General features: G+C 35.6%; 1 protein-coding gene across 1 annotated transcript in view; it reads left to right on the top strand.

The window, feature by feature from the left end:
- The window catches only part of LOC103246284 (cytosolic beta-glucosidase), a 124,885-nt gene that overhangs the window by 30,751 nt on the left and 79,561 nt on the right, over positions 1-14,573 (top strand). Inside the window, exon 2 of the mRNA XM_008017751.3 lies at positions 12,419-12,646. Within this exon, the coding sequence (XP_008015942.3) occupies positions 12,419-12,646 (228 nt within the window). The remainder of the gene's footprint in view (positions 1-12,418; positions 12,647-14,573) is intronic.

Raw genomic sequence — 14,573 nt, 5'->3', positions numbered from 1 at the left:
ACATTCCTGCTGAGCAACAACCTCTCCTACGCTGGATACTGCCCAACGTTTAAATGTGTGCCAACTGTGTGGGTGTAGAATGGTATCTCATTGTGGCTTTCATTTGCATTTTCCAAATTTTTAACACTCTCTTACCTTTTTAAAGAAATGTTTACTAGCCATGTGTTTTCCCTTCTGTGAAGAAACTCTTCACACCTTTTATCCACTTTTCTGTAGTCTCGTTGGCCTTTTTAACGGAAATGTTCAAATATAATTGTGGATTTCTGGCAGTTCTGTAAGTTTTTGATGCGTGTATGTTGAAACTCTGTTATTTTGTGGATAAACATTTAGGATTGTTAGGGCATTACTCTTATGTGAGTTCTGAGTACTGCCACCTCTAATCCTTTTGGTGATTTTTCCATCAAACCCAGATGGTTTCTTCACACATGTGCCTGGATCAGTATTCTGCATGCTCAGGTGCGAACTTCTACGGTTTTTGTTCTCTCTCTTTGGAACTCTTTCCTCTTTGGTGCTGTGCCCTGAGAATTCTAGACATCTAGGTCTCCCTGGGTCCTCAGCTCTGTCTCTTCAACTGAAGAAGTCTGTCAGACTCTGGGTTTCTCCTCTCTGCGCTGTGTCCTGGAAACTTCACAAGGTAACACGATGGAGCATTGTAGGGCTCATTTGTTCCCTGGCTGTGGATAATCACCGTTCTTTGTTGTCTGAGGTCAAATGTCTTAAATTTCACTGTGTCCTATATTTTGTTTGGTTTTCAGTTGTTTTAGGTGAAGGAGTAAATCTAGACCCTGTTACTACATCTCGGCAGGGAGAAGACATTCAGGTCTTTTGTATTGATTTTTAGGAGTTCTTTATGTGTTCTAGATAAAAATTTATTATTAGTCATAAATGGAGCAAATATATCCTCTTACTTTGTGCCTTGCATTTTAATTTCCTTAATGATTTCTTTTTGTAAATACTATTTCTTAATGTAGTTGAATTTCTGAGTTCTCCCCCTTTAGGTCTAAGATCTTTGAGTCTTTTAAAGATCTTATTCTCTAACCTGAGGTTACAAAAATATTCTATGTTGTCTTCTAAACATTTCAGAGTTTTCCTATTTAATCCACCTGTTTATTGTGCATACATGTAGTGAGGTGGGCATCTATTTTCAGTGAGGTGGGCATCTATTTTCACTAAAAAATATATAAATCAATTTTCCCAGCACTATTTACTGAAAAGTGCCTCTTTACTGACTGTAATGCCACCTCTTTTGTATATTGAGTTTGCATATATGCATGGTATTATTCTGGGGTCTCTATTAAGTCCATTGATCTATTTATGTAGGCCTATGCCAGTGCCACACTAAGCTACTTATTATACATTTTTGCTAAATCTTAGTATATTTTAAGATAAGTTTCATACAATATTTTTTTCAGATATTTAAAATACTCTTGGCCCATTTATATTTCATACAAATTTTAAAATCAACTTACCAAGTTCCTTAGGAAAACTGTTAGGATGGTTTGGAATTGCATAGAATTTATAGATCACTCTTAGGAGATTCAGAATCTGGATGACATTGAATCTTTGTATTCATAAACATGGTATTCCTTCATGTATTCAGATATTCTTCAAAGAAAATTTTACTTCATTTCTTATCTTTCAACAAAATTTTATAATTTTCTAGACAACATGCTTATAGTTTATTTATTATATATAATTTAGGTATTTTTGCTGCTATTTATATAAATGTTATATTTTAGAACTGTTACTGTGTATAGAGTGCGTTGTCCTTTATTAATTTTTTATCAAGCAAGTTTACTGAGCTAAACTCTATAAATTTTATTCTATTTTAATTTATTTTATTTTAAGTTACGGGGTACATGGGCAGGATGTGCAGGTTTGCTACCTAGGTAAACGTGTGCCATGGTGTTTTGCTACACCTATCGATCCGTCATCTAGGTATTAAGCCCCACATGCATTATAGCTACTTTTCCTGGTGGTTCTTCCTCCCCTCATATCCCCTGCCCCAGACAGGTCCCTGTGTGTGTTGTTTCCCTCCCTGTGTCTATATGTTCACATTGTTCTGCTCCCACTTATAAGTGAGAACATGTGGCGCTGGTTTTCTGTTCCTGTGTTAGTTTGCTGAGGATAATGGCGTCCAGTCCCATCCATGTTTCTGTAAAGGACAAAATCTCTTTTCTTTTTATGGCTGCATAGTATTCCATGGTGTGCATGTACCATATTTTCTTTATCCAGTCGGTCATTGATGTAAACCCTTATTCTTATAATTCATCTTTACATTTTTTTGGAGATTTTACATAGGTAATCTTTCAGTTAACAAGTGATTGTTTGTTTCTTTGTTTTTTCCCCTCTCTAGGGCTTATATTATTTAGTTAGTTTTATTTCAGTGTACCTCTAATTAACAAACCTTATGCAATGTTGAAGAGAATTAATTAGAGCAGACATCTTTGACTTTTTCTTGATCTTAAAAAGAATTTTTTTTAGCATGTAGGTTTTTTTGGTAACTATTAGTTCCTACAATAGGGAGTTTGCTTTTTATTTCCAATTTACTAACACTTTTATTCATGTATACATGTATGATTTTAACATTTGTATGTCTTGAGATGACCACATGGGTTTCTATCCATTTATCAGTGTTTAATTATATTAATGAATTTTCTAATGATAAACTAGTCTTGCATATCTGGGCTATAATTCAGATTTGTAAAACATTCTTTTTTATACCTGCTCAATTTGGCAACCCATTATTTTGTTTAGCACGTTTGCAACTGTGTTCATGAGTGAGATTGGCTTATAATTTTTCCTTTATTGTAGTACCATTTTCTGGTTTGGTATCAAGATTATATTAGTCACATAAAATGAAGAAAATAATTTTTTCTTTTTCATTTTCTGTGAGAATTTGCACAGGAGTAGATTGTTTGTTTGCTTCATTTTTTAAATGATTGTTGGAACTCAGTTGTAAAACCAACTGGTCTGGCATTTTCTTTGTGGAAGATTTTACTACCGATAATTAGTAACTACTGATTTAATTTCTTAAATTGTCCAAAATTTCAAGTTTTTCATTTCTATTTGAGCCAATTTTGATGTTATAATTTTCTAGAATTTGTCATTTCCGTCTAAGTTTTCAAATGTATTTTATAAAGTTTTTTTTTTTTTTTTTCTTTTTTTGAGATGGAGTCTCACTCTGTCACCCAGGCTGGAGTGCAGTGGCGCGATCTCGGCTTACTGCAAGCTCCGCCTCCCAGGTTCACGCCATTCTCCTGCCTCAGCCTCCCGAGTTGCTAGGACTACAGGTACCCGCCACCACGCCCAGCCAATTTTTTTTTTTGTATTTTTAGTGGAGACAGGGTTTCCCCATGTTAGCCAGGATGGTCTCGATCTCCTGACCTCGTGATCCACCTGCCTCCGTCTCCCAAAGTGCTGGGATTACAGGTGTGAGCCACCCTGCCCGGGCTGAAGTTTTTAAAATAACATATAGATGCTGTCAGATTAATCTCTGCAGCTTTAGCTATGTTCCCCTTTGCATTTCTAACATTTATTTTTATCTCCTCATTTTAAAAAACACATACCTCAGAGGACTTTCTATTTTCCTAGACTTTTTAAAAAAATCATCTTTTGCTTCTGTTAATCTGTATCCTGGGTTTTTTTTTTTTTTTTTTTTCTATCTTATTATTTCTAATCTTACCTTAGTTTTTTTCTTTCTGTTACTTAGTTTCTCCTTCTGTTTTCTGTACCATCTTTCTCTTCCTTCTTTTATTTTTCCTCTTCCTCCTCCTCTTTTATGTGATCAGCTCAATAACTTTGAGGTTTGCTTCTTTTCTAATACATACATTAATGCTTTCTGTTTTTTAAGGGTTTCTATTTAAGTACCACTTAAACCAGATGACATAATGTTTTAATATTTTGTGTTATTTAGTTTTTATTTTTATTCTTTGGTAACTACTATTATTTACTCCTTTTTCCCTTAAGTTCTTCATAAGTGCATTTTCATATTTCTGAACTTTTGGGGTTTCCTCATTATCTTTATTTATTGAATTCTAACTTAATTGGTCAGAAATCGTTATCTGTATTTCCCCAAACTTGAAATTTACAAAGAGTTTATTTATGAAACGATTTGTGTGCAACTTTTATAGTGTTTTTTGTCTGCTTGAAGAGTATGTATTCTTCATAATTATAGCGTTTGTTATTTTGCAATGTTATGTATATCAATTAGATCAAATCTGTTAATGTCTGACTCTCGCTTTTCGGTGGCTGAGAAAGGGGTTAGTTAAATCCTCCCATTTTGGAGGTGGCTTTGACAACATTTTTTAGTTGTGTCAATTTTTGCTTCACATATTTTGAAGCCATATTCTTAGGTGCATGTACATTTAAAATAGTTTTATAATTACGTAGTGACCTGTGTTCTCTCTAGTAGTGCTTTTTAAGTCTTTTTTTAATGCTGTTTTATTTGGGGGAGGGGCAGAGTATCATATTTTGACTTTCAATTTTCCTGTATCTCCATGTTTTAAAAGTGTGGGTATAGTAAATAGCATATCATTGGATTTTAAAAATTTAACTAACACCACATGTTCTCACTCATAAGTGGGAGCTGAACAATGAGAACACATGGACACAGAGAGGGTAACAGCACACACCAGGGCCTGTTGGGGCTTGGGGGATGAGGGGAGGGAACTTAGAGGACAGGTCAGTAGGTGCAGCAAACCACCATGGCACACGTATACCCATGTAACAAACCTGCATGTTCTGCACATGTATCACATTTTTTCTTTTTTTTAGAAGAAATAAAGAAAAACAAAAATTAAAAAATTATATATGTCACTAAAGCAAATATAGCACTAATAGCTGAAAAAAATAATTTAGTCTGACAATGTTTGTTTTTTCACCTAGTTTACTTCATTGACTTATATTGTTAGAATGGATCATTTTTATTGTGTCCTGCCATCTGACTTTATGCTTTTTCTTTTGCTAACTATGTATTTTTTTATTTTTTCATTTTCTTGCTCTTTTTTGATGTATTTAGTTTTCCCCAACTATCATGATGGTTAGGAGTATGAGCTCTGAGATCCAGCTGTCTCAGTTAGAGTCTCAGCTTTAGCATTTACTAATCTGGGCAAGTTACTTAACCTATTTCTGTTTCTTTTTCTAAAAATGGAGATAAGGATGACAGTTACTTTATAATGTTGTTGTGAGGAGTTAATATATATAACATGCTAGGATGGGGCCTGGCATAGAACTTGCTATAGATGTGTTTGGCTCTTCTTTAAAAACCACAAGTTTCATTTCTAAGAGTGCTTTACTATAAATTTTGACCTAAATACAAAATGTAACAAAGTAAAATGTTAATCAATATCTTTTTTCCTCTTCTTAACAATATAAATGCCTGAGAACACTTTAACTCTGATATTTTACCATTTGATTTCTAGGGTTTTTCTTTTCTGCTATAGCATTTTAGTTTTATCTACTTGTTACTCTTTTTAATTCTCACAAAATAGAAATTTTATTATTGCTTTATATGTTAATAGTTTGTTTAGATTATCTACAAATTTACTATTTTTTTACTATTCTGTCTTTTCTTATGTTTAAAAAATACATTTTCTTAATTTATTTTCATGCTAAATTTAATATAATAAAATGACTTAAAGAATCAAAACAAGATTGTTTCTGAAACCATCAATGTCTTGCCACTTTCATGTCCCCTTCTCTAGAGGGAAACTCTTTTAACTCTTCCAATCATCTTTTTACCATTGACTTCTGTATTTTAAATTAACATGCTAGTATTACTAGTTCTTGATGTTTTCTACTGTAGGCATAATCAGTTAACTTCTGATTGTGAAAGATGAGCATTTATCTCTTTGTTAGTCTTCTTCCCTTCTATCTTCCTCCTTCACTACTCTGTGAAAGATTCCAATACCATAATCCTCCCCAAATAATCAGATTTTAATTGTATTTAGGTCAGTGGTCAAGGTTTACCTCATTGTAACCACTGAAACTTATTTACACCTGAACCACATAGTATACTGTTATTATTTTAATTTTCCTGAACAATATTTTCACACAAAGTTAATACTTGTCTTCTATTTGTTCATTTTGTTTTCTGTGTGTTTATTGCTAATTAAATCTAATATTTTTTATTTCTGTACATTTTCTCTCATTCTAGCATACTAGATAGCCCTAGTGATTAGTGATGTAAGGAATCTTTCATGTACTTATCACTACTAATCATTAGGGAAATGCAAATCAAAACCACAATGAGACATTGCTTCATACATAATGTGATGACTACTATTAAGAAAAAAACAGAAAATTTCAAGCGTCAGCTAGAGTGTGGAAAAATAGGACACCTTGTGCCCTGATGGTCGGAATGTAAAATGGTGGAGGTGCTATGGAAAACAGTATGGTGGGTCTTCAAAAAATTAAAAAGAGAATTACCAAATGATTTAGCCATTCCACTTCTGGGTATATACCTAATAGGTCTGAAAGCAGAGTCTTGAAGAGATATTTGCATGTTATGTACATAGTAGCATTATTCAGAATAAACTGGAAATAACCCAGTGTCTATTGACAAATGGTGGATCAATGAAATGTGGTACACACGTATGATGAAGTTTCACTAAGCCTTAAAAAGGAATAAAATTCTGACTCATGCTACAGCATGAATGAAACTTGAGGACATTATGCTGTGCAAAATAAATCAGTTACAAAAAGACAAATACTGCATAATTTCACTTATTTGAGGTAGCTAGAGTAGTCAAAACCAGAAAGTAGAATGGTGGTTACTAGGGGCTTGGAGGAGGAAGGAATGTTGAGTAATTGTTTAATTTTTGCAGTGTTTTAGTTTTGAATATTTAAAAAACTCTGGAGAAACGATAGTGTTGATGGTTGCTAAAAAATATGAGTATATTTCATGTCACAGAACTATACACTTAAAAATGGTTAAGACGGTAAATTTGATGTTGTGTATTTTACCACAATTAGAACAATATTTTTGTTAGTTCAAGATGCACATTAAAATGATTACAGATTGAATGAGGAAGCTTGGGTGGATTCAGACAAAAAAGATTGGCAAAGTGCTAAAAACTGCTACAGATGAGTGACAAGTACATGGGTTTCATGTTATTCTACTTTTATGACTGTTGAAAGTCCCATGATAATTCATTTTTTTAAATAAAACTTACATAATGGTTAATTTTATGTGTCAACTTTACTGAGCTATGAGATGCCCACATAGCAGGTAAAATACTATTTCTAAGTGTGTCTGTGAGGGTGTTTCTGAAATAGATTAGCACTGGAATTTGTAGACTGAGTAGAGAAGATCACTCTCATCAATGTGGGTGGGCATCACCTAATCAGTTGGTTTGAATAGAACAAAAGGCAAGGAAGGGAAAATTTGCTCTGAGTTGGACACTTATTTCTTGCCCTCATACATTGGCACTCCTGATTCTTGGACTTTCAGACTTAGATTCAGTTATACCGCCAGCTTAACAGCTTTTCTGGTTCTCCAGAATGCAGATAGAAGACTGTGGCACTTCTTGGTTTCCAAAATTGAGTGAGCCAATTACTATAATAAAAATATATCTATACCTGATTGTTTTTGCTTTTCTGGAGAACCCAGACTAATACAACATACTAGATACTCTATTTGTATCATCTTCTTGAGGAAGTAGCTCTCACAGCCTGTCACCTGCTCAAACAGACTGAGTAGTCCCTGTGTCTGTTGCATAGCTATCATCCTGGTAGTTTCCCTTTGCCTTTATACTCCTGCATGAGTTTGCAAAACAAAATACCTTTTGTCTATGTTCACACATTCCTGATCTTTCTCTCTCTTTTTATAAGGACACTAGACATTTGGATTAGACCCTCACCCTTATAACTTCATTTAACCATCATTACCTCCTTCAAGACCCTATCTCCAAATCCAGTCACATTGGGGGTTAAAGCTTTAATACATAAATTTTGAGGGGCCACAATTTAGTCCATATCTAATATGGTTTGACTGTGTCCCCACCCAAATCTCATCTTGAACTCTAGTTCCCATAATCCCTGCGTGTCATGGGAGGGACCTGGTGGGAGGTAATTGAAACACAGGGGCAGTTACCTCCATGCTGTTCTCATGATAATGAGCGAACTCATCTGCCTGAATTCACTCTGCACTTCTCCTTGATGCTGTCATGTGAAGAAGGGCATGTTTGCTTCCCCTTCTGCCATGATTGTGAATTTACTGAAGCCTCCCCAGCCCTGAGGCATTGTGAGTCAATTTAACCTCTTTCCTGTGTACATCACCCAGTCTCAGGTATATCTTTATTAGCAGCATGAGAACAGAGTAATAAAATATCACTCAGTGATTTTCTTTGTCAGTTTCTTCTCCTAAATTTCTTTTTTTCCTGGACCCTAGATCTTTATTTTCCTTGATTATATCATTGTTTTAGTAAAATTTATCCTCCGGTACTATCCAAAGAGAGGAAAATTTTTGAGACCTCATATATCTGAAAAACATCTTTTTCCCATTCTCACACTTAATGGTTTGATGGCTGAATTGTGGTTACAAATGTTGAGGAGTAATTTCCCCTCTCCAACCAAGTTTGAATCAAGCTAATTTTTTTGTTCTCTCTTTCTGCAGGTCGGGTTTGTCTCTAGTTCTTGCGCAGGGTATGAAGTCCTTGCATACCAGCTTTTTGTGACAATCTCTATTTATACTTTTCATGTTTGGTGCATCTTAGACTTTATCTCCTTTCTCCCTTGTTCCACAAGCCATTAAAATAAAAGCTAAGAAGGTCTGAACTTGGCAGACACTCCCAGTACAAAAGCCTGCATCACTACTCACTTATGCCTCTGAATTACCCCTCCCTCTTTGTTTTTGGAACACCTAAACTCTGCTAGATTAACAATGCATTAAAAAGTACACTTTTTATTCCTACATGTAATCCAACAATCATAATTGCTTGGAGGATGACTCTGAGTATGCAGTCCACCTGGAAACAGTAGTCATCATAAAGGACACCATGCTTTTAGAATGTGGGCATAATTGCAATGGGAGAAAATTTCTAATGGACAAATGAGTTATTAATATCATTCAGCTAGTAAGATTTAGATTAAAAATAATAACAAATACTAGTCTTTATATGATTTTTATCCAATTTCAGTTATAATTGTTAGTTATCAATTTGAAGTTTAGATTTTTGTAGAAACAACGTTGTTTAGTTCTGCTTTGTCTAGCTAGTACATGTGGAGAATGAGCGACTCCACCTCAGTACATGTTCCTACTAAGTGACATTGACCTGTTAAAATTGTCAAACCTTGTTTCAGTTATGTTGGTTGTACTACTTTCCAAAGTGTATAAATTATGTTTTGCACTTCTTAGTCTTGACAAATGAAGTAGTTTGGTCATAGTTGACTTTTTCTTCATCACTCTGTGTAATTATTACTAAGAGCAGCGTGGGCCAATGGCAGAATCTTTGACTTCTAAGATCTGAATACAAATCTTAGCACTGTTACTTACTAACGGTGTGATCTTATTCAAGTTACTTGTAAGTGATGTGGTGAAGCCGGCTTGTGCTGGCTCACGAGAGCCTATTGAGTTTGTGTGAGCCAATTCTTTAACACGGACTTTATTAAAAATTATTCATATAAGCTTATAGGTAAATAATGTATATCAGAAACAAAGTTAGTAAACACTTAAAATCATTACTTAACTAATTACCAAATTTCACTGTTTTCTATGGTCTTGAGGTAATTTAGATCTCTTGTATCTGAACAGGAGAAACACTGTAATATGGTGTGCTGCTACTGCTCATCTTTTCCCAGCTCTGCCTTCAGTGATATCATGGTTGCAGAAATTGACTGGTACTAGAAGTCATTATTTGATTTATTGTTTTGTTAGTTGTCTAGACCTTAAAAAGTGATAGGAAACATGTTAATAATACAGATTCCACTTAAAAGTAAGTTATGTTTGTGGCTGTGGCGTGAGTAGCACCAAAAATTGAGGAGAGCTTCCAGTGTTTGAAAACTATTACCTGATTCAGCAGAGAAGTAGCTCATGTCACTGGTTAAAAGTGAAGTTTTGGTACATCTTTTGTGTTCTTTTCCTTCTGCCTGTGAATATAAGCAAAAATATTAACCAAAAGTCATATAATAACTACACACATTTGTCAAATTACAACTGTAGCTTGGCTACTGATATGGTTTGGCTCTGTGTGCCCCCAAATCTCATCTTGAATTGTAATCCCCATTTGTTGAGGGAGGGCCCTGTAATCCCCACACATCAAGGAAGGGAGGTGATTGGATCATGGGGGTGGTTCCCCCCATTGTTCTCATGATAGTGAATGAGTTCTCATGAAATCTGATGGATTTACAAGTGTTTGAAAGAAAGCACTCCTCCTTCACTACTTCTCTTTATTTTGCCACCTTGTGAAGAAAGTACCTGCTTCTTCTTCCCCCATGATTGTAAATTTCCTGAGGCCTCCCCAGCCATGCAGAACTGTGAGTGAATTAAACCTCCTTGGTTTATAAATTACCCAGTCTCGGGTAGTATCTTTATAGCAGTGTGAGAACAGGCTAACACAGCCACCAATATGACTTTGCCAAAAATCTAAAAGGGCATTCTATGAGAATCAGTTGGTTATATGGAGCTCATAGAAAAGAGAATTGCATAGTTTATTATCTGTAAATTGTGTATTATGCATGCTTTATATCAGCAAAATTGATAATAAACATATATACATTTAGGTCTATGCTTATTTTTTAACAGATAGTGAGTTAAATATATACCAATACACCACTGCTTAAGCTGACATTAAGCTTTTTCATTTATTAAATGAATCATCCAAAACTATGAGCATCATACTTCAAAAATTTTAGTTTTGCATTTGTTACTATTTCATTCTATGAATACTACTCTTCTTTTATCTCCATTCCTTCTAAACCCCCTATGTAGACATAACTTGAGAGTCACTGGAATGTGTAAAACTATTTGCTTCTATAATTACATGGCTCCAAAGTAAAATACTTTCGAATATTCATAGCTTTTTTTTGTATAGGTATTTAGTATTCAACTTTGATATCAATGATCACTTTTGCTTTTGTCAGAGCTCCTTCTTTTAGCAGCCTCTTCTGTATCCTCATGGCGCCGTCCATGATTTCTTATCACTCCTGCTGTCCTGAGTTTGGAACTGGAGACTATATCGTATCCTTTTAGATCTGTGCATGAAATATGAGTATGTAGATGCTCAATGAGGACGTGGAGGACCTTCCTGTAATTGTTTTCATCTACTTTACTCTAGCTGTGATCTCTTTTCTTACATAATAATTATAAGATATTATACGTTAGGCTTATAAGAAGGGATTGTGATATTATACATTAGGCTTATAAAAATGGATTGAGAAAAATGTAATAAACAGCCCAGCATATACCTTCTACCTTTTTTAATGAATGAAACATAAGAGATACATTTGGGGGCCCTGTAGACCCCTCCCTGGTTCCACTTCCTTCTCTTTTCCTCAAAGGTGATCACTCACCTGAATGGATCATTCCCAGGTATGTGATACTTCTACCTCACGTGTATATGCTCAGAACATACATGGATTGTTATACATAGTTTTAATACATAAAACATGATAAACACACTGGATATGTTCTTTTAATTAAATTAATGGACTTCATATTTTAGATCATTTTTAGGGTTACAGGAAAGTTGAGCAGAAAGAGACCTCCTCTGACTCCAGCCCACACTTGGATACATGCCCTTCCCTGGTTTCTGAAAAAGAAAGGGCCTTTACATTGGCTGTTATGTAAGTTCCCCAAACAGGAGACACGACATAGTTCACTCTGGTATTCCCTGGACTTGGTATCCTGCCTGACACATAGCATTTGCTGAATCAAGGGCGGTATGAATGAATGAATTTCAGATAGCAATATCATATCAACAATGGTGGAAACCAGGGCTCCCTCCCCTCCAGAGATGGACTGGACCATCACAGCCTCCATTGTCAGAGAATAGGAGAATAGGGTTTAAATATCAAGGGCCATATATAAAGTCCCGAGATCCTGTCACGTATAAGGACAAGGCGTGTCAGTCATGGCCGGGGGGAATGTTTGCAAGGAGGGGATGTTTCAACTCATATATTTATAAGCCGGGGCCTGCCTCTGTTTACCAGCTGGGAGATCTTCAGATAATGAACCATGAAAGCCTGCTATGCAGCGGCGCTATGCAATAATTTTTCATTTGCCACCAGTCAGCTTCAGGGATCAAGGACAGCTAAACACATAACCCGCTCATGCATGTTATTTCAAAGGCATATTTTAAAGTTGTAAATATGGTACATTGAGTTAATGAGGTATGTTCTTTTGGTGACAAATATTTACATTCCACATATGCCTCTTGATGTCAAGAGTGTAACTGTTTCATTTTCTTCTTTTTCTCAGGAGGCTGGGATGCAGATGGAAAAGGCCCTTGTGTCTGGGACACATTTACTCATCAGGGAGGAGAGAGAGTTTTCAAGAACCAGACTGGCGATGTAGCTTGTGGCAGCTACACTCTGTGGGAGGAAGATTTGAAATGTATCAAACAGCTTGGATTGACTCATTACCGCTTCTCTCTTTCCTGGTCACGTCTGTTACCTGATGGGACGACAGGTTTCATCAACCAGAAAGGCAAGTGTTTCTTAAAAATAGAAGGTTGCAGCTTTAATTCAAGGTTATTGCTGCAGTCTGGCATAATTAATCCAGTATGCTATTCTGCAATGTAGCTTTGAAATTGCAAGTTTTTAGAGTGATTATGGGATGAATTTTTTGAAATGGGTTTGCATTAGTTTTCACAGTAATATTTTGGTTTCCTTTGACTGTTGAGATCTTTTCTGGGGGTGGTGAGTGAGAGGGAGGTTAGAATAAGTGTTTTATTATATAACATGAGTGTTAATCTGAAGGTAAATTTTAAAAATTTGTATTAAACTATTTTCAGTTGTGTAACCCTGTGATGAGTTATGAAAAGTCCTTAAGAACTTGAGATGATTCTAAGCACCTCAATTAGGGCTGAATTAGTGGAGCTAATTAACTAGCATAGGGATTAGCATCAAGGCCCCTGCAGTTCACTTACTTAAGGTTAAGTCCAGCTACATCACTTGCCATCTGGGCAAACATCTCTTGGGCATCGTTCAGTGCCTCAGTTTCCCCATGAATAGAAAAGAATGCTGTAATAGTGACTAATTCAGAGAGTTATTGGAAGGTTAAATGAAATAATCTTAGTAAAGTGCTTAACACAGTAGCTAACATTTCATAAGCATTTAGTAAGTGTTAGCTATTCTTCTTCTTATGGCTTGTGAGTAAAAGTACCACTCATTGCTCTATTGAATGCCTGTTATTTAGGAGGCATTTTTCACCCATTTTCTTTAATTCTCACCACCAGTAGGGAAGGCATAGTGATCATATTTTACAGAGGTGTATGTCCAAATCCACATATTTGGCAAATGGTAGATCTGTTATTTAAACCTAAGGTCTAGCAAGCTCTTTCTACAAAGCATGGTTGGAAAACAATGACCTGAAGGCCAAATGTGGCCTGTCACCTATTTTTGTTAATAAAATTTGATTGAAACATAGTCATGCCTGTTCATTATGTTATGTTCTATGGTTACTTTTCCACTTTAATGGCAGAACTGAGTAGTCGGGGCAGAGACCATATGGCCTGCAAAGCCTCAAATATTTGCTATCTGGTCCTTTACAGGAAAAGTTTGCCAACCTTGCACTACAACATATGGTTTCTTAATGAAGATGCTTTATTACTACTTTGTCTTAGAAAAGATTTTACACTGCCCATAGGACTGGGACTAAGTGAAGCAATGAGGTGCCTAGGGCATAAAATTTAAGGAGAGCCTCTTAAATTTAAGGAGAGGCCTCACTTGTATGACTTAAGAGAACACCTGCCCGCCTCACCATACCTCCCATCCCAAGAACCTTCATTGATACAAAGGCATTATTCATGAGTAACTTATGTGATCCCCTATATAGAACAACCCTTGATGACAATTCCTAGATGGGTTTGTGCAGTTGAAAAGCTCATTTTATTTAAGGTGGAGTAATCTTTGCATCATGAAATAGAATTGCAACTCATGCACTCACAGGTAGAATCAACCTCAGAGTAGCTTCCCTCATGTAGGGACAGTGCAGGATTAGCAGGTCCTTTCATTCCCTGATTCTGAAGATATTGGCCCATGACCAGTTGCTCCTGTTGAGATGTCTACTTTCTTGCCATCACTGACTAGTTTTATTTATGTTGAATGGGAGGTAATTTGTTGTTCAGTTTAAAAGTGAACTCATTATCTTCAATCTTCCTAATCCAATATCTGTATTCTCCCTTCTTTCTGGCACCACCATACTCCAAAGTCTAAAAAACAAAAGTAACCTTTGAATCCTGTCTTGTGTTTTCTTCTTCCATCTAATGGGTTGCTGAATATGGTCCATTCTAATTATGACTTTTTAACTTATCTTTTAATCCCTCTTTTTGCCCCTGCCCTAGTTTAGGTGTTTATCATTCTTATAAGGACTTTTTGATATATTCTTGATGGATCTATGTGTTTTCCCCTTC

The sequence above is a fragment of the Chlorocebus sabaeus genome, chromosome 27 (assembly GCF_047675955.1).
Source record: "Chlorocebus sabaeus isolate Y175 chromosome 27, mChlSab1.0.hap1, whole genome shotgun sequence".
NCBI lineage: Eukaryota > Metazoa > Chordata > Mammalia > Primates > Cercopithecidae > Chlorocebus > Chlorocebus sabaeus.
The sequence above is the reverse complement of the archived record's forward strand: the minus strand, read 5'-3'. Positions and strand labels throughout refer to the sequence as shown.